The following is a 21195-nucleotide window of genomic DNA, read 5'->3' on the forward strand; positions in this document are numbered from 1 at the left end:
ACCCACCAATTACTGCAGTAAGTTGCTAGGAACGCTAGATTCATAACATCGAATTTTAAACAAAAAATTGTCTCAGATTAGTTATTTCACCGGTAAGCAGCTGTGTAATACACAGGATGATGCAGAGAGCTGGTTAGATCATGGGTAGAAGCCAGACACGGAGCTGAGGGGTTCTATCCGTCTTCTCGGCGTTTATTTCACTCTAGCTATGACAACCTGCTAACAATATATTATTCCTTACATACATCTTACATGTGAAAAGTAATCCCACGAGCTCTTGTCTCCTTACAGCGCTCATTAGAGCATCCATAGGCTGAACAGAAGTCCGGCATCTAAGTGTTTAGTGGCAAAACCAGCATTGTAAAAAAATATCCGAGCACCTTGTATAGTAGCTACACGTGTGACGTTTCTAAAAATCAAACAGTTTGGCAATCGGTTCAAAATTCGGCGAATAATTCCACTTTTAGATTCAGCAGTACCTCTCTCCTCCATAGACTTCTATGCACCGCTGCCTCGGCTGGCCCCGGTCCAAGATGGCGGCGCTGTAAGCACGTCTCTCGACAGCCTATGATGCGTCTACCTATATATGTCTATGCTCGGGAGGGCCTCCACGGTAGCGCCCACCGCCGGATATCAACATGTCAGTTGTACTCAAGGTAATCACCTTCGGGTATCAGGATTTCTATCAAGACGGTAAACGACGAACAGCAGTTTGCAAGACGTGCAACGTGAAAATCACAGACAGTCAGACGACAACGTCAGATTTCGTCCGACATTTGAAGACCCATTCAGCCCAGTAAGTGCTTGTCAATTTCTTATCAGAGCTCGTTTACATTGTCTGGTTAGTTGGCATTTTAGCTAATGTTAGCTTAATATGACAGTAAGCAGTGGGGGGATTAGCTGCTGCCTTGGGTAAAGTGCGCCGTCACACAATCAATAATACAAAAAAAAGTGTGTGTGTGTGTGTGTGTGTGTGTGTGTGTGTGTGTGTGTGTGTGTGTGTGTGTGTGTGTGAGGGAGGGAGCGAGAGTGTGTGTGTGTGTGAGTGAGTGTGAGTGAGAGTGTGTGTGAGGGTGAGTATATGTGTGCATATGAAAGTGTGTGTGAGAGAGAGATGGAGTGTGTGTGTGTGTGTGTGTGTGTGAGAGAGAGAGAGAGAGAGAGAGAGAGTAGGACTTTAACAAAGTTTAATATTATCTGTTATTTGTTTTCATTGTTTCAACGCAGTGTTCAAAAATCATTTCATTATGCGTGTGTGTGTTATCAATAATGTACAATAAATAATTTTATGATGTTATTACTGTTTAGTTTGATTCTATGCTGTATTTTACTGAGCATGAGTATTTACAAAGCAAATCCAAATGATCTTTTTAACATGTTGGGCACATTAGCCAGTGATGTTTACTGATAGTTACTTATATCTTGTCTTTGCACTTTATTAAGATCATATTCTGCAGGTAAAATTACAATAATGTGAGTTGACTTGGACTTGACTTGACCTATTACAGGACTTGACTTGACTTGACATAACCTGTGACTTGACTTGAAAACCTAACTATAAGGCTTAAAGCAGACAGTGCTTCTGTGAGCTAACTTTTACATTAACAACCTTACATGACAATGAGAAAACAGCAAATCTGCATATTTAAGATCAAAGCAATAAAAATTTGTCACTTTGCCTGAAAAAAAAAAAACTACTGAAACCATTTGGCATTATACTATGTATAACTGTGCATCTTATCTTATCTTAGGCTTTGAGCCCAAAGTGCTTCTGTCAACTAACATTAAATATTTACAATGAAAATAAAGAAAAACAGTAATTCCTCAGATTTCAGAACATATGAAAATCAGTCTAAAGTGCCACTTGTGTCAACTAACATTTCTATTTACATTATTAAATGACAAAAAAGTAAATTCTCACATTTTAGAGATTAAAGCCATCACCTTTACATCTGTGTTATTTTTTTGTATGCAAGTTTTGCTCTTCTGTCTTTGAGACATGCAAATTTCTCAGTGACTCTATGGTTACAATCTGGGGTCTCCCTGACAAGTTTCTTTTTCATAGAGAGCATGGCCACTGTGACATCGTGTTCCTGAGGAAGGTCTTGATTCTTTTTAGTGTTGAGAAGCCCCCCAGGGCCCGTGCGGGGCTGAGCGTGCGTGTGTGTGACGCATGTGGGCCTGCGTGCCTGCACAGGGCTGATGAATGGTTGGACGCTCATCACATTTGGCCGCATATGGATAAATAAACAGAATTATTTATTTTTTTTTTGCCTTTTTATTGTGATAGTCGCAGTGAAGAGTAACAGGAAATGGGAGGAAAAGTAGGGGGAAGACATGCAGCAAAGGGCCGCAGGCAGGAATAGAACCCGGGCCGCTGTGTCGGAGACCAGCTCCTGTACATGGGTCACCTGCTTAACCCGATGAGCTATGCGGGTGTCAGGCACCCAATAAACAAAATTATTTAATAAATACCAGCGCACCGGCCCACCGGTCCACATGTAGACTGGCCCTTCGGTCAAACGACCGAATGAAATAACGTTCAATCCGCCCCTGAGCACCTCTCAGATTCAGCTGTCGTCATTGGAGTCGTGATGAGGATCTTCAGGAGAGACACAGTCTCTGAGAAGGTGTCCTGAAGATTACTGCTCATGAAGAGCTGGTACAGAGCCACAGCACCATTGCAACTCCTGAACTCTGTGTTCCTGAAGATGAGCGCAGGGCGCCGTCATCCTGCACCCCGCAGTCTCCTGTCTCTTGTATTGAAGAGGAACGAACTGCGCATGTCAAAGTTATAACGAGAGTCAATGGGGAAAGATGAGTGCGCCCCGGCCATCTACCGGGCTTTGCAAAAGTTCTGTTACTCTCGGTTTCATGATCTTTAGAGACGCTTACATGTCGGAGTGAAAAATTCCATTAAATAAACTGAAAGTTCTACCTTATAGGCAGGTGTCCTTAATACAAATTTTTTTTCTCCAGTGAAGTTGTATCAAGATGGAAGTCAAAAGAGTTGAGATATCTGCTCTCCTTCGTGCTGAACATCAGCCGGATGACCGTGCACAGAGTCACGGAGAGGCTAAAGAATGTTGAAGGTCTTTCAGGTCTTCACCATTCTTGAAAGATCTTCACCATTCTTGAGACTCTCCGCGACTCTGTGGACGGTCATCCGGCTGATGTTCAGCTGCTTGGCTCTGTCAGACTTGTGGCCAGCACAAGATGCAAAATTTTAAAAACGATGATAATGGGACACAAAATGATCAAAATCAAACAAAAAAAACAACCGTAAATGATGAAAAATTGCTAAAATGAGAGATCAAATGAGGAAAAACAGAGTAAAAAGAGATGTAAAACTAAACAGAAATGGTCAATCAGTCACCAAATTCGCACAAATTCACACAAAATGAGCAACAAACTGAACAATTTGAAACAAAAACAACTTTAAAGACACACAAAATAACCTAACTGAACCACAAACTGTCCAAGATGAACCACAAAATTATTAAAACAAACCACAAACCAATATGATCCACCAAATGACAAAAATGGTTCAACAGGCAACATAAAGAGATGCAAAATGACCCGAATTAGACAAAAAAATGAGCAAAATTGAACAAAGATGTAAAAATTACCAGGGTCCTTCAACTTAATAGTTTAAGTTCAATTGCTGCCTTAAAAATGTAAGTACACTCAACTTCAAGAAAAGCTTTTTTCAACTCAAGAATGCAAGTTTTATAAGTTCCCTGGTTGATGATATTTTTGTTTGAACTTGATAGTCTGCGTTGAAACAAGTCACAAAATTAAGTTTTTCATTCCAGAAAACTTGCATTCTCTCGTCAGGGAAACTTACAGTTAGATGCTATTTCAACTCATATAATTCATTTATAAGAATTGCTAATTGATGATCATTTGTTGTTTGAACTTTATACTCTGAGTTAATACAATACAAAATATTATGTTGTCCATTCAGGTAAACTTGCTTTTTCTAGTGAACGGAACACACAAGTGTACATCCTTTTAGCTTATATTTTAAAGTTAAAATTACTATTTTCAATTGCCTTTTCAAGTTTAATTTAACTCATATTTTTTAAGGCAGCAATTAAACTTAAAATTACATATTAAGTAGACTTGTATTTTCCAATTTTAGCCCCTGACTTGACTAATAATGGCAATTTCACCAGTTTCTTATGAGAATTGAATACACTTATGACTCAAATGTTCAAACATTTATTTTCACAATTACCTCAAAAATTGGATAACATGAAAACAAGTGTACCCATGCAGATATCAGTATAATTTCACAAAAGAGTCCTGGAAAGTACACAGTGAACAGTAAACAGTCTCCAACCTCCACATTTGCCCTCACACACAGGGTTGTTTTTCACTGAGTCCAGCCCTGTCCGACCCCACCGCGAAGCTGGATGGATGCAATGCATCTTAAATATCTTGTTAAGTCCAAAAAAACTGAAATTTTCTTGTTTTAACCCTCGTGTCATCCTGCAGGTCAAATTAACCCATTTTGTAGTTTGAAAATGTGGGGAAAAAAATCTATATTTTCGCAGTGAAAACTTCCACATTTTCAACATTTTTGCAAAGTTTTTCAACATTTTTTGGTGGAAAAATGGAATGTTAAAAATGTTTCTATAAGAGATTTTTTCCCCCAAATGTTCTTAAATAAAATTGCAACGACCTGCAAAATGCAGACAGTTAAAATATGTGTTTGCAGTATGTACGAGTGTAACTAGTGAGAACTACATTACCCATGATTCATTTCAGGCCACGTTCTGGTATTCAGCCAATGTGTGTTTAAAATATTTGAGGGTGTATTGTAAGCCAATCAGAACTCACTTTGTTGGGGGGTTGAGAGAATAACAGGAAGAGGAAAAAAACGGCGCGACGGAGAAGCCAGTTACGTTGGAGCAGCAGAGAGGGAAGGGGCGCACGAGTTTGGTGAAAGACCGCAGACGTCGAGCAGAGAAAACAAAAACTTGAACATTTTTAGCAAGCTTGCCTATCAGAGACAGTGGTTGTCGGCACTGGTCGCTGCTTCTGTGCATCGGAGGAGCTGGAGGAGTTCGCTGGAGGCTCGTGTGTGCAGTTGGGCCGCTGCTGTGCTGCTGCTGCGTCGGCTTCATCATCGATTCGTCGGGATCTGCGAGAAAAGCTACCTTTCTTCCTGGAGGCACAACCAGGATCGTTCGCCGTGCTCAGGGATAATTGTTTATTTGTGCACCAGCTCTGGGCCCTAACAAACAAAACCAAGCGCTTGGTATCACACATACAACTGAACTTTAAACTATCAAACTGTGACTGTTGATCCTGTTAACCACCACACAGTCGGAGCACCGAGCTGCAGATGCTGCGTTTGGAGAACGTGTCTTTTCTGCACGGAGCTTTTCTACCCATCTTCCTCGATGTGTACCTGCTCAACTGGAGAGGTGAGTAAAACCACATTTAAAACCTCCTTTTTGTGCCTTCTTTTTTAAAAAACATAAAAACTTCAGTGTCGGTTAATTCAAGTTGGAATGAGAACACAACATGTGGCTTTTCTCGGATGTTTTCCAAAGCATGTTTCTGCCTGTGGGCGCTCATGCATGCCACGAATTTTACACTTTTTTCTACATTTAAGTCTCCGTTTTCACTTATTTTCAATCAAAAAATGTTCCCTGAATGCATAAAGGTGTAATTAATTACTGTGTAATTGATGCTGCTAATTAACGGAGCGCACAACGAGTGTTTGTGGAGGTCTGGAGGAGTTTTAAAGGCTTTGGAGAAAAGTGTCTGCTAAATGAGATTGTTGAGTTGTAGGAAAGTGGCTTTTTTCTCTTTTTTTTCCTTTAGCTCGTGGCATTATGAAACATTTTTAACCAAACAAGTCTTGTTCATTTTGTGCATTTGAAGCCTCTGATGGATCTTCAGTCAGTTTCTTTGTGTGCAGAATGTCTAAACACTGACAGACATCCAATAAGCAATATGCCCCCAAACCCCCCTAGATTGTGCGCGTCTCCGTTACGCAACAGTGGTGCAGGCTACTTTTTTCTAGTGCAGACTACTAATACTTCTTGGTGTAGCGGTACTACGTTATGATTTATTGCTCTCGTTATTAATAATTGGGGCACCACCCTAGATCTCTAGGGAAAAAAATATTAATAAAAAAATTAATATTCATAAAAATTTTGATCAATCTCATATCAAAAAGTCTTGAATCCTCGTTTAAATTGACCACATTCTACACAAAGAAACACAAGACTGTAACTTGGTCTAAAATGAGGTATTTATTAACTATTCTATGAAAATAATGACAAGTGAACTATGTACAATGTAGATATGGTGTGTGTGTGTGCGTGCAGGACTACGTGTGTGCGTGGAATGTGGGAGTGTGTGTGTGATGTGTGCATGTGTGAGGGATGTGGAAGTAGGTGTGAGAGAGAAGGAAATATGGTGAGGATTAGCCAGAGCTGATTATTGCTCTCGTTATAATAATTGGGCACCACCCTAGATCTTAGGAAAAAAATATTAATAAAAAAAATTAATATTCATAAAATTTTGATCAATCTCATATCAAAAAGTCTTGAATCCTCGTTTAAATTGACCACATTCTACACAAAGAAACACAAGACTGTAACTTGGTCTAAAATGAGGTATTTATAACTATTCTATGAAAATAATGACAAGTGAACTATGTACAATGTAGATATGGTGTGTGTGTGTGCGTGCAGGACTACGTGTGTGCGTGGAATGTGGAGTGTGTGTGTGTGATGTGTGCATGTGTGAGGGATGTGGAAGTAGGTGTGAGAGAGAAGGAAATATGGTGAGGATTAGCCAGAGCTAACCTGACGAGGTAACCGGTAATTTGGATTAAGAATTCTAATGATTTGTAAAAGAATAAATTGATTAAATGAATTAATTGACCAAGCGGTTAGTACATCACCCATAGAATGGAATCAGAGCAACTCAGCTGGAGTTATTGAAGTGAACCGTCATGGGGCTGGGACTTGCGGGGCCTTCAGATTCGCAGCACACGGTCTGGACCTGCGGGTTCGGAGCGGTGCATCGTCGTCGTCGTTGTTGTGGCCACGCCTAGATGTCCTGTCGCGGGTTGATCGGTTCTATGCAAAGACCTGATCCAGCAGATCTCCGGAGTTCTCAGCTGAGTGCTTAAAAATGATGGTTCTCAGGCTTTAGCCAAGAAAAACGGGTGTTGATGAAAACGGTCAAAATTAAGAAAAATAAATGCTGGTTCTGAATCGGTTCTCCAGATTAAAACGAATAACGAGCAAAATGTCTCCTTAAGTTACAAAAATGTTAAAAGATAAATAGTTAACAAACTTAGATGATGAGGGAATTTCAAAGATAGGAAAAACGCGCTTTAGGTAAGAAAATAATGAGAGAGACTTTGGTGGGCCTCTCAGGGCCAGATGAGGAAGAGAGGGTAAGGTACGTAAGAGGCAAGAGAGAAGAGTCGGTAAGAGAGAGCGATGATGTGGGCTACGGCTGACTTTATCTGTGGGTCCAGCTCAGGGGAGGACCTGGGCGGAGAGAGAGAACTTTTAGGCGCGAGTCTGGTGGAATTTGGAATCTCTTTGTTCTCACAAAATAGAGAAGAAAGAGGAGTCCAGAATGGATTAAAATATGATATTAAACGCGCAAAACACGATCTGTCTATCCCACCATATTCAGTTGCGTGAAAGTGAAATGTGTAGATTAATACATATGTTCATATGATGTGAATCATTTCATTCATAACTATATGTTTATGTTTATGACATTAAAAATATGTATCACAGTGAAAATATAACAAGTCAGAGATTTGGTAACAGGTAAATACAATGGTCATCATTCAACCTAAATGGAGAGGAAATTCAGAGATTAATAAGGGAATTCATTCCAAAATCATAGTATCCTGGGGAAGAAATGATTAACATCACAAATTAATAAATCGACTTCTATCAGACATGCAAATATGATCTTCAAATATGACATAGATGAAACACTGTGAGTAACTGTGGTAAATCTGGAAAAACCAAATGCATATAGAAATATTAATTTGGCAAGTGTTTTTGTTTAAGTTCAGTTCCAGTCTCTTTGTTTCAGTCAAAGAGAGGGTGACTCCAGCCTTCAGCCATAAAGTTTTACGACTTGTTATCTGATCTGTGGAATGCAGAGACGTCTCCGACTGAGGGTCTCCTGAAGCTGAAAAGGGATTTTAGCATGAAAGTTCATTAAACAAACGTCCATAGCATATAATTGAAAGTCATTGTTTTTTAAAAAGAAAAAGTTATTCCAGGGGTTTAAATGTTCACAGGAGCTCCATCCTTCTGTGAATGAAAACCTACAGAAATACAAATGTCTCAATCCTCCTATAGAGATGGGTGTTGGTCAGTGCTGGAGAGAGAGACAGCTTATCTGAGTTTTGATCAGCTCAGGAATTCCAGGGCCTTTGCAGTCTTGCTACATTGGGAAAACTCTGTACCAAGGTGGCGTTGTCGGTAACTATTTTAAGCTGTCGGGTGAATCCATGCCCACCTCTTGACATTTTTGTCTCGCCCCCCCATGCTCCACTCGCCACACCTTGAATATTCTCCCTCATGGACACGGATAGCTGGAAGCACAATAAACATGTAGTTATTGCCAAATTACTTTCTTCTCTTTGTTCCACGTATGCTCAGTAGCTTTGCGTCTACTGTTCCATGCATGATGGTGATTAATCATCATTCAATTAACCGCTGTGACTAAATGAGTTGATTGTAAATGTACAAACAGATAAGGTTCTACTTTAGCTGTAATACCTAGCTACACCACATCACTTGGACTTCCATCAGTTCGATGTTGACAAGCAGAGGGCATTGTGGGAGTTTAGCGAGTAAAGTACAACCATGAAAAAGTCTCCTGTGACGATTAATGGCTGCTGGTTAGAGCTTTCATGTTTTCCTGAAGCAGAAGATTAATTCAGTGTCACTCAAAGCCTGCTGAGCCAGTCACATCATGATGTCTCCTGACTTTGTTTCATGCAAATGATAATTCAGTTATTTCAGGCCACCAACTATCTATTTAGGAAATTATTTAAAATGTGCATCCCCAGCACATGAACACGGCAGCTCTTGTATTTCAGTTGGTGTACAGGCTAACAACTTGGATCCAATTTTAGCAGACTTGAGCAGAAAACAGTCTACTGATGCAAACACTACCGTTCGAGTTTGGGGTCACTTAGAAATGTAAAATATGAAAACCCAACTTTTGAACAGTGGTGTATGTAGATCTATAAAGTCCTCTCCAGTACTCGCTGCAGCTCAAGCACACCAGCTCACCTACGACCGCTCAAACACTGTGTTATGATTTCCATATCCTTCTGTACACTACCGTTCAAAGGTTTGGGGTCATCCAGACAATTCCATGTTCTCCATGAAAGCTCCCACTTTCATTCATGTGCTAACATAACTGCACAAGGGTTTTCTAATCATTGAGTCTTTCAACACCATTAGCTAACACAATGTAGCATTAGAACTAGAGCTGAAACAACTAATCGATCAAAATCGATTATTAAAATAGTTGTCACCTATTTTGGTCATCAATTAGTTGGTTAATCAGTCTATTTTTACCGTACGCGGCATGTTTCGCGCATACTTTAAGCCAGCCTGTAATCGCGGTGACCAGGTGTGGCAGTAATGAGCTAGTGTAGGTTTTATGCAACCAGAACTGCAGGAGAAGAAGCAAACAACCAATAGGTTGCCTTGCTTTAGGTCACGTGATGTTCACCCAGCATCATAGACTCATGCTGTGAACTCACTGGGAAAGTCTGACAGGAGGTCCTCACATACTTTGTTGAGAAGCCAGTTTATAAAGGGAGAAAATCCGTTACAGGGCTGCACAGTGAAGTAGTGGTTAGCACTTTTGTCTTGCAGCAAGAAGATCCCTGGTTGAAATCCCAGCCTGGGCCTGAGATCTTTCTGCATGGAGTTTGCATGTTGTCCCTGTGCATGTGTGGGTTTTCTCCGGGCACTCCGGCTTCCTCCCACAGTCCAAAAATATGCTGAGGTTAATTTATTATTCTAAATTGCCCGTAGGTGTGAATGCGAGAGTGATTGTGTGTCTGTATATGTAGCCCTGCGACAGACTGGTGACCTGTCCAGAGTGTCCCCTGCCTTCGCCCGAGTCAGCTGGGATATAGGCTCCAGCACCCCCCGCGACCCTAGTTTTACCGACCCGTTTTCTGTCGGTCGCCGAACCGTGGTTGGGCAGCCTCGGGTAGTGCTAGCCTGCTGAGCTTAGCACGGCTCCTGAGTGGTAACAGCCAATCTATAGTCCAACAAAACTTTGCAGTTGGGAAGAACAGGGCACTTTAACAGCAGCGACTGTCCACACTTACTGCTTGGAGCATACATCGACTTCTCACACTTCTTTTCAATAACTTCTGTCTCACCATGTGCAGCTCGACATATCTCCGTCTCTGCTACCGACACACACCCGCCGCGGGCCCCCTTTCGTACTCTTCCCTAGCACACATACACACCCTCTCACACATAGACACGCCCACTGCTACGTGCCTAGGTTAAAGGGGCAGGCTTGGCCTGCAACACTAGTGAGGATAAAGCGGTGTATAGAGAATGGATGGAAAATCCGTTACAGTGGTGGAAGTCAAATGAGGTGAAATACTTCTTTTTGTCAAGGTTAGCAAAGTCCTATATCTGTATACCAAGCACCAGCAGAGCGGCTATTTTCTGCAGCAGGGAATATAGCCTCTAAAAAGAGAGCTGGCCTTAGCCCAGAGAATGTGGACATGCTAACATTTTTGCACTGCAATGCAAAGTTCATGATTCATTCATTAGACTAATGTTTATATTGTTAGTAAAATGCACTTGTTTGCTCTAAATATTCAGTTTTTGTTTTTTTAAAAACTCTTAAAAATGTGACTTCCATTTCGGATCCTGAAATGGCACTTTATTTTAGGTATTGTTTCCAGTTTCACAGCATGTTAGTAAGCTATAAAACTCGTTCTCAGGTGAAATCTGGGTTTGTTTTTTTGGGGGGAAAAAATAAAATGCAGTTAACAGCAAAATTGTTTCTATTTTCTTTCTGTTCTCAAATTACTATCTTAAATTTAGTTCACTACTTTTGGAGCCCTTACTTGTGATATTATTGTAGTATAGCTTAAAATACATGGGTGTCCAGAAAATGCTTTTCTACAGGAAAGATGTTTTTAAAGTATAAATGTTGCCTTGGTGAAACTTCATTTAAGATCTTGTGACGTTGGATGGTTGTATGAGTATGTATGTGTTGATGAGTCAGTGTTTTGATTGCTGCTAATTGAGACGTACTAAAATCCAACTCTGGATAGGTTTTTGAAGACTTTAGGACATTGTAACATGGATTAAAGCTCTTAAAATGTACGTTGAATGACATAGGCCATTTATTAATATTTTACATTGGAAAATAAAGGCAAAACTAAAATGTAAGTGCATAAACAGATTAATCGAAAAAAATAATCGACCGATTAATCGATAATCAAAATAATCGTTAGTTGCAGCCCTCGTTAGAACACAGGAGTGATGGTTGCTGGAAATGTTCCTCTGTACCCCTATGGAGATATTCCATTAAAAATCAGCTGTTTCCAACTCCTTTACCACATTAACAATGTCTGTGCTTGCACTAGGGAAAATTTGTCTCTAGCCACTGTGGCTAAAGTGCAAGAATTTTGTTTAGCCACACTTTTTCAGTATCTGTACTGTGGTGTGCGAAATTTTGAAAAAATGGAGTCCTTTTCCTGCATTCTGGTGCATTTCGAGGCCAAAAATTATGTTCAATATTGCTTCAGTTTATTTCAGCATTTTAATTAAAACATTACTCACACACAATTTGCATCTGGACTATTTTATTGCTAAGTAATAAGAAATATGCACAACAATTCCTGTAAAAAATCAATATATCAATCATGTCACTGTAACATAAAATACATACTCATTCAATACTGCTGTGGAAGCAAAACCTTTTTGTTCTTTGCTATAAATCTTTTGTTCTTTTATTCAGAGCTCTGAAGGTACAGGTGACACAGAGTGCAAAGCAGTCTGAGAGAGTACAAAGAACAAAGTGAGAGCTGCCTTCAAACAGAACACTGAGCAGTAAAATACATTCACTAACTTACAGCATGAACAGTTTTCTACCAGCAGTCCTGTCTTGAATCACCTGCAGTAGCATCTTTATGTTCTCTTTATTCTCTTTTTCCATTTCTCTTTTCTGTCTATGTTCCTTATTTTTAACAGTTTAAGTTCATTTTTATCAGTTTTAGGTGAAACTGAAAAGAGCTAAAAGTGAACTATTGAGTTGAAATGTGTCCTCTGTGTTGGCTGATGAACATATGGGACACTCTGACACTTGTGTATAGAGTGGTATCCTAATGAAGATGTGTTTGATGTGACAGGTGATTGGCAGGAGGAGGAGAGTCTGACGGAGGAGCAGAGGAATGTTGGCAGCCATTTAGTCTGAGCTCAACAACGGAGGAAACATGGATTCTTCACAAAAAGTGAGAAACATACCACTGTAACATTATTATCATTCATTTGTTCTTTAAAATGTGTAAAGTTGCTCCAGTTGGTTAGATGGGCCGACCAAAGCCAGGTGACGTTGGCTGGAGAGATGTAGCTCTGCAGAAGCAGCTGTACTGAGGATATAATGGTGGACTGCTAGGAAGCTGCTTGTTTTTGTTTGAGGCTGAACTAGCTGCTGATCATACTTTATGAAAATGTCTTACATGGTGATGAAGATAAGTAACGGAAGAAATGTATTGTTTTTCAAGCAAGTTGTTCAGGAAGGTAAAGAGCAGCATTTTCTTTGGTAGAGAATAATACTTTTGAGCGTTGTGAGTTTACCAGCCTTTTCCTTCTCAAGAAATTCAGACAGTTGAACCCAGAAGTTTTCGTACACCGTATAAAACGACACATAACCCTTTGTTAATTTACACGATCTGACATTAAATCTGGCAATGCTTCTCCTGTTTTATGTCGGTTAAGATGACCAAAATTATTTTTAAATGCCAGAATAACGAAAGAGTTTTTTTTTTTCGAGAATTTTTATTATTTTATTCACAATCAGAAGTTTGCATACACTAAGATTGCTGTTCCTTCAAGATGATGATGTCCTGGCTTTGAAAGCTTTTGATAGATTAAGATGTATTTTCAGGCACACCTCAAACACACTGCTTCCTTGTGTGACGACATTAGCAAATCTAAAGAAATCAGCCAAAAAATCAGGAAGACATTTGTGGGCCTCCACAGGTGTGGTTCATCATTGGGTTCAATTTCCAGATTACTGTGGTTTGACGTTTATCTGTCCAAACAATTACATGCACGGATCAACACCATGGGAATGTCAAGCCATCCTGCTGCTCAAGATGGAGATTGGTTAAGGTTAGGATTGTTTTGGAGGGAAATATGCTAATCAACCCCAGAACAAAAGCAAATGACCTTGTGAAGATGCTGGCTGAGGATGGCCTGAGTACACCATCCCAACTGTGAAGCATGGGGGTGGCAGCACCATGTTGTGGGAATGTTTTTGCTGCAGGAGGGACTGGTGCACTTCACAAAATAGATGGCATCAAGAAGGTGGAACATTATGTGGAAATATTGAAGCAACCTCAGCCAGCAAATGAAAGCTTGGGCTCAAGTGGGTCTTCCAAATGGACAAAGACAGCACTGGTGCAAATCTGACACTGTCCTGGAGAAACTGCACTACTGACTTAAAACTGCTTCCTGTTTCACTGTGCCCTCCATATCTGCCTCAGAAGTTTCCCCAGATATTTGTGACTCTTGTCTATATCCGTCCAAAGGCCAGTGAAATAAATGCCTGTGGGCTTATCCATCAGGTCATCCAGAGACTTCAGTCCAACTCCCTGGTTGCACCTAACATCAGTCTGGGAGACATGAACCACTGCACACTAAAACACACACTGAGAGACTTCCATCAATACATCACATGTACCACTAGATGAGACAAAGTCTTTGATCTGTTACAACAATGTGAAAGGTGCTTCTCCTCTGGGTTCCTCTGACCACAACTGCATCCTCCTTATCCCTGTCTACCACTGTACTGAAGCAAGGCAAAGTGCAGAACATCAGAGTGAAAGTTTGTCACACTCTGCTGGGATGTCTGGAGGTTACTGACTGGGACGTGGAATCCTCAGCTGATATTGATGAACTGACTGATGTTGTGAGCAGCTGGGTCACAGACTGTGAACTCGTGTTATTCCTGAAAAAACTGTTAAACTATATCTAAACACTAAGCCATGGCTTTCTAAGAAGCTTAAAGACCTACTGTACAGAAAGAAAACAGTCTTCAGAGAAGGAAATACACTAAATCAGTATACCTGACAGAAGGAAATAAAGTAGGAGATCAGGACCCACAAAAGACAATACAAAGACAAACTTGAGTCTCAGCTCAAAATGAACAACCTCAGTTCAGTCTGGCACGGCATGAATCTGATCACTGGGACTAATTAATGTGTCAATGAGAGAGTTCAGCTCAGTGGTTATAATTGTAATTTGGAGCTGGCTCAAAGTCTAAACAGTTTTTATGTCAGGTTTGACTCCCATGATTTTAGGGCTAAACATGCTGAGACTAAAAACTGTCTCATGTCAGCCTCTCCACAGAATCCCTTGTTTGATGTGGGCAATGTAATCTGGTGTCTCAAAGAGTGCCGACCAAAGAAAAGTCCTCTACCTAATTACATCGGTGGCCGTTTATTGAAAACTTTTACTCAGTGATGGCAATTTTCCACGGATTTCCGCCGATTTAATTTAAAATTTGAACATTTCTGTGAATCGTCTAAATCCGTTATTGTCGCTGATGTTAATGTCGTTAACATGTCGCGGGAGTCCGCGAGACTTTCACTGAAGCTATCATTCGATTGTAAACAGCCCAGCGATTGGATAGCTTCAAGCTTGGACCAATCAAATTGCTCGTAGCATTCTTTGTCACAAATTCAAAATAGGATTGTTGCAGTGAACTGACTTGTATATACTATATTTAGTGTATTTTGAACTGAAGATATTGAGAAAAGGTTGAAGAACACGTAAGTTAAGTTAATTAAATTTGCTGACTTAAACAAGTCCAGTATTATTTTGTTTTTGCTCATCCCCACCCCTGGTCAAGAACTTTCAGCTGAAATCAGAATTTGCTGTTGCCATCGCTGTTTTACTACGTCTGACGAAATGACCAAGATTGCTGCCGATGTCCCTTTCTATCTAATGTTTTGTTAGGTTTTTTTCTTTAAATGGCTTTTATTTTGCTTGTAATTGTTTTACTGTGTTTTTTACGTTTTTAAAACATTTCCTTTAATTGTTGCTATTCCTTTAACTGTTTTACTGTTTTGTAGTTTGATGGTGAACGCTTGTGTAACTGCTGCACAACAAATTGCCCGGGTTGTTCAGGTCAAATCCAGAATTGAGTGGCAGAATTTCAGATCTTTTCTGAACTGGTATCAACATCTGATCCCCTAGGAGAAACTAGAAGGTGGTCTGAATCGACCCTGCTGCCATTAAGACCTAAATCTGGACATTGATGTTGTATGCTTTTCATATTGTACATTTCTCCAGTAATGTAACTTAACAGAAAGTCTGGGGATCAAGAGATCCTGGTGGTACAATCCCATCAGTCCCAGCTCTGCTTTGCTTTTCACGGTGATGGACAGATTTTACTACCCAGTATTCTAAAACTACCGTGCAGAAAGCTGAAAACTATCGGCCTGTGAAAATAGTTTTGTTGACATTATGAGTGTGCTGTTGACACATTTCTAGGTTTCTAATGACAAAGCTGCTGGCATGTCTGCAGATTCTTGATCTTGTTTCAGCCTCATGTCCAACTACATGGAATTGAGACTTTGGGTTCAACTTTTTTTCATGATTGCTCTTCCATCACTGCCTCTGTTTTTGTCTTTGTCTTTTGCTACAGAAATGTAAACGCAGCAATGGAGTGAGATGTCGGACCTCTGAGGAGGATAAGGATGGTTCGGCAACAACAGCAAAAAGAGATGAATCACTGAGTTGTGACCAATGTGGCAAGACTTTTATCACAGCAAAAAAGCTAAGAATTCACAAATATGTTCACACTGTGGACAAACCATTCAGCTGTGATCAGTGTGGAAAGGCTTTTCCTACCAAGGCTCAGTTAAAAAGCCATCAACTCATTCACAGTGGAGTTAAATCGTTCACCTGTGATCATTGTGGAAAGGCTTTTACTCACAAGAGTAATCTAACAAGACATCAACTTTTTCACAGTGGAGTTAAACCATTCAGCTGTGATCAGTGTGGAAGGGCTTTTAGTCACAAGGAAGGGTTAAGAAGTCATCAACTCGTGCACAGTGGAGTGAAACCATTCAGCTGTGATCAGTGTGGAAAGACTTTTACTCATAAGTGTAACTTAAAAAGCCATCAACTCATTCACAGTGGAGTTAAATCATTTAGCTGTGATCAGTGTGGAAAGGCTTTTACTAAGAAGAGTCACTTAAAAACACATCAACTCATTCACAGTGGAGTTAAACCTTTCAGCTGTGATCAGTGTGAGAAGGCTTTTACTCACAAGGGTATGTTAAAAAGACATCAACTCATTCACAGTGGAGTGAAACCATTCAGCTGTGATCAGTGTGGAAAGGCTTTTAGTCAGAAGAGTGCTCTAGCAAATCATCAACTCATTCACAGTGGGGTTAAACCATTCAGCTGTGATCAGTGTGGAAAGGCTTTTATTCTGAAGAGTAATCTAGTAAATCATCAACTCAAGCACAGTGGAGTTAAACCATTCAGCTGTGATCAGTGTGGAAAGGCTTTTACTCAGAAGAGTACGTTAAAAAGTCATCAACTCATTCACAGTGGAGTGAAATTGTTCGGCTGTGATCAGTGTGGAAAGGCTTTTCCTCTGAGGAGTGTGTTAAGAAGTCATCAACTCATTCACAGTGGAGTTAAACCATTCAGCTGTGATCAGTGTGGAAAGGCTTTTACTCAGAAGAGTCACTTAAAAACACATCAACTCATTCACAGTGGAGTTAAACCATTCAACTGTGATCAGTGTGTGAAAACCTTTACTCAACATGAACAGTTGTTGATCCATCAATGCCCCCATTCTGGTAGAAAGCGGTACCACTGTGACTCCTGTGAAAAAACTTTCAATGACCAATGGACCTTAAAACGTCACCAACGCATCCACACTGGACAGGATGTGTACGTATGTGATTACTGTGGCGAACCATTTGTATTGTACTTAGAGTTAAAAGCTCATGAAGTGACCCACACTGGGGTTAAACCATACGTTTGTGACCAGTGTGGGAAACGCTACAGCTACATTGCAAACCTCAAAGTTCACCAACGTGTCCACACTGGGGAGAGACCGTACAGATGTGACGAGTGTAAGAAGACTTTTACAACTTGGTATTCCCTGAAACAACACCAGCAGATCCACACCAGAAAGAAAGCATTCAATCAGTGTCACAGTGAGGTATGTAAAGGCTGGTCTCAGTCACGGTGTAGACACAATTATGTATTGGATAATTTTGGCTGTTGCTGCAAAATTGTTTCAAAACTGTTTTGAACAACTGTGGTCAGTTGAATTCTGCTAACACATTATCAGCTATCGTTCAGTCTAACCTGTATTCGTTCTGACACAGAAATCTGGTCCTGGTTAATCTGGGATGTAGGTTAGATTCGGAATTCTGACGTAATTGGACAACTGCATGTTAAATTCCAACGGATAAAAGTGTCTTCAGATGTCATTTGGGGTGCTCTCTATCTCAGGCAAGGCATCAGTTCTTCAATGCTGCAGGAAACACTGACGTTCTCTGTGTTTGTGTGTTTGTTTTCCAAGCAGAATGGAAGAGATGGACAAAACTCTCAGACTTGTCAGCACTCTGCCAATGGTGAACAGTGCTGCTTCGACCAGTCTGGATCAACGTCCAACCAACAAGGAACCCTACAACGACACCAGCGTATGCACACTGGACACAGACTGAACCCCTGCCAAGAAGATTTCTCCATGCAGGGTTCAGTAAAAGTTCATGAAGTCCTCCACAAGCTTAAAGTCCTTGAGATCCGGCTTCACAGAATTCAGGTCTAATTTTTTTGTTTAGTGTCTTTGTTCCTTCTTTGCAAAATCCATTAAGAGGAAAGCTGTTGGTAACGGACGTGACTGGTAAATTAATTAAACCATTCAAAGTGGTTACTCAGTTAAATTAATTATCAGTGGTAGAGGGATATGATTTCTGGATGGAGGCAGTGAGCAGAGGGGGAATTTCCTTGATTACCAGCTTAATGGTTCCTCAGATCCCTCTGGGCTGCAGGAACCCGTTAGATGCAGAGCTGGTTCAGTGATTCTCTGATGATTCTTCATAATTAAGTTAGGAGATTAGTGGCTTTAGTCTGTCTATCTAATCTATCTATCTATGAGTTGAAATATAAAAACATGAAGTGTTCTATGAAAAGTCCAGTCTTTGAAAGCTGACGTAGTTTAGAATCATTTCTTTGTAAATTAGCTGCATCCAGTCATTACCATGACATTGGCATCATGGAACCGTGGCCACATGTATGGGTCTGGAGATAATGGCATTTTAAAACGGCACATTTTCATTCTTTGACAGATACAGTGAGGAAATAAGTTTTCAGACACCCTGAAAATTTTTACACAGTCTTAAATATTATTGTTGTAGGAATACTGAAAAGGCCCTGGAATTCCTCAGCTGATCAAAACTCAGATAAGCTGTCCCTCTCCAGCACTGACCAACACCCCTCTCTATAGGAAGATTGAGACATTTGTATTTCTGTAGGTTTTCATTCACAGAAGGATGGAGCTCCTGTGAACATTTAAACCCCTGGAATAACTTTTTCTTTTTAAAGACAATGACTTTCAATTATATGCTATGGATGTCTTGTTTAATGAACTTTCATGCTAAAATCCCTTTTCAGCTTTAGGAGACCCTCAGTCGGAGACGTCTCTGCATTCCACAGATCAGATAACAAGTCGTAAAACTTTATGGCTGAAGGCTGGAGTCACCCTCTCTCTCTCTTTGACTGAAACAAAGAGACTGGAACTGAACTGAAAAAAAGGAACCCTTGCCAAATTAATATTTCTGGAATGTATTTTGTGTTTACAGAATTACCAATGTCAATGGAAATCATTCATCGTTAACATATCCGAAAATCACTATTCTATCTTTCACAGAAGCTGATTTATTAATTTGTCATGTTTAATCTGATTCCTTCTTTATTACTCCTATTTAGGTTGAAAGGATGAGTTCTTGTGTTTATCCATTACCAAATGTATGACTTGTTAAATGTATGACTGAGATCTTCACGGTGATATATATTTCTCATATCCATAAACACATAGTTATGAATGAAATAATTCACATAATATGAACATATGTATCAATCTACACACATTTCTCTTTCACACAACTGAAATATGGTGGAGAGAGACAGATCGTTTACTGTTCGAACGTCACATACTCTATCCATTTTGGCTCATTTCCTTTTTCTGGCACTGAAAGTTTCTTTCTCCGCCTCTGACCTTTATAAGCCTAAGCAGCCCCCTCCTTCTCGCTCTTCTCTTCCTCATCTGGCCCTGAGAGGCCAACCAAAGTCTCTCTCATTTTCTCTATCTAAAGCGCGTTTTTCTTTATCTTTTTAAGTTCTCTTCCTTTCAGAGTGTTAACTATTTATTTCTTCAATTTTTGGAACATTAGTCTAGACATTTTGCTCACGTTAAGCCGAATTTTATTCGTTTAATCTGGAGAACCGATTCAGAACCAGCATTTATTTTTCTTAATTTTGACAGTTTTTCATCAAACATCGGTTTTTCTTGGCTAAGACTGAGAGCCATCGTTTTTTTTTTTTTTAAATCAAGCGGCATTAAACCCAGCGCCATTCAGCTGTGACCTCCGTAGACCTGTTGGACCAGGTCCATTTGCACAGAATCAATCAACCCGTGGCAGGACATCCAAGCGTGGCCATGACGACGACACACTGCTCCGAACCTGCTGCTTCTCTGAAGGCCCGCAAGTCCCAGCCCCATGACGGTTCACTTCAAGATCCAGCTGAGTTTGCTCTGATTCCATTCTATGGGCGATGTACTAACCGCTTGGTCAATTAATTCATTTAATCAATTTATTCTTTTACAAATCATTAGAATTCTTCATCCAAATTACCGGTTACCTCGTCAGGTTAGCTCTGGCTAATCCTCACCATATTTCCTTCTCTGTCACACATACTTCCACATCTCTCACACACGCACAGACCACACACACACTCCCACATTCCACACATGCACACACACACACCATATCTACATTGTCTATAGTTCACTTGTCATTATTTTCATAGAATAGTTAATAAATACCTCATTTTAGATCAAACTACAGTCTTAAGTGTTTCTTGTGTAAGAATGTGGTCAATTTAACCGAGGATTCAAGACTTTGATATGAGATTGATCAAAATTTTTATGAATATTAATTTTTTTATTAAAATTTATTATTTCCCTAGGAATCTAGGGTGGTGCCCCAATTATTGATAACGTAGTACTCCTACATAATGAAATATTTATTGAAAAGTCTTTTTTGTGTGTTTCTAAGGGTGTGGCTGCATCAGACAGACACAAATACAAATGATATTTTTTTTGTTTGTTGTTTACAAGAAAAACTAACAAAACTAAATTCGGCCAAATTTCTCCTTTTTATGGAACCAATCAATTTTTAGTTTTTAATGTCTGTGTTTAGGATGTTTAGTTTTATGATTGTACTAAAATAAATGACTCTTGAAGACCTCAAAGTGTTTCTTAATGCAGTATTTTACAAATGTATGGGATGTCCAAAAACTTTTTTCCACTGCTGTATTTAACAGCAATCTGATCTGCTGATGTTAGCAAGACAAACAAGTGAAGGTTTCAGATTTTTATTTAGAATTGTTCTTGAGATATTCATCTTCAAACAGCCTCAAATTTCAATGTGAGAAAAAAAATTAGTGAAACTGGGTCTACAGTCCACTGAAATACCTCTAAGAAAGTATCTGACATACTGAGCTAATATTTCAACGATACCATTAGAAATATCCATAGTTTATGATTAAAAAAAAGTTTTTTGGGAGATGGTCAATGATTTAAAATGGAGTTCCACTGTTGAAAAACCTCATTCTCTGATTCCAACATCAGTGCTCCATTGTTGTAGTTCTGACG

The 21195-nt window shown here is 39.8% G+C and overlaps 4 protein-coding genes across 15 annotated transcripts in view; 3 read left to right on the forward strand and 1 right to left on the reverse strand.

Moving 5' to 3' along the window:
* Positions 1–20380, forward strand: part of LOC127531899 (gastrula zinc finger protein XlCGF26.1-like) — a 66637-nt gene extending 46257 nt beyond the window's left edge. Inside the window, exons 1-4 of one of the 7 annotated variants that reach the window (XM_051942295.1) lie at positions 4675–5435; positions 15937–17472; positions 17839–18081; positions 18933–20380. In XM_051942295.1, the coding sequence (XP_051798255.1) occupies positions 5412–5435; positions 15937–17472; positions 17839–18081; positions 18933–18938 (1809 nt within the window). In that variant the 5' untranslated portion in view covers positions 4675–5411 and the 3' untranslated portion in view covers positions 18939–20380. Of the gene's footprint in view, positions 1–4674; positions 5436–12412; positions 12515–15936; positions 17473–17838 lie in introns of those variants that run through there. The other 6 variants (XM_051942298.1, XM_051942299.1, XM_051942296.1 and 3 more) reach the window with 6 other exon arrangements.
* LOC110969967 (NACHT, LRR and PYD domains-containing protein 12-like) overlaps positions 1–21195 on the forward strand; it is a 386884-nt gene that overhangs the window by 320999 nt on the left and 44690 nt on the right. The window lies entirely within an intron of this gene.
* LOC110968364 (NACHT, LRR and PYD domains-containing protein 12-like) overlaps positions 1–21195 on the reverse strand; it is a 290019-nt gene that overhangs the window by 198123 nt on the left and 70701 nt on the right. The gene's annotated exons all lie outside the window — the stretch shown is intronic.
* The window catches only part of LOC110969828 (protein NLRC3-like), a 38221-nt gene continuing 17413 nt past the window's right edge, over positions 388–21195 (forward strand). Inside the window, exon 1 of the mRNA XM_051942292.1 lies at positions 388–796. The gene's annotated coding sequence lies outside the window, so the exon portion shown is untranslated. The remainder of the gene's footprint in view (positions 797–21195) is intronic.

Source organism: Acanthochromis polyacanthus, chromosome 22 (genome assembly GCF_021347895.1).
Source record: "Acanthochromis polyacanthus isolate Apoly-LR-REF ecotype Palm Island chromosome 22, KAUST_Apoly_ChrSc, whole genome shotgun sequence".
Classification (NCBI taxonomy): Eukaryota; Metazoa; Chordata; class Actinopteri; family Pomacentridae; genus Acanthochromis; species Acanthochromis polyacanthus.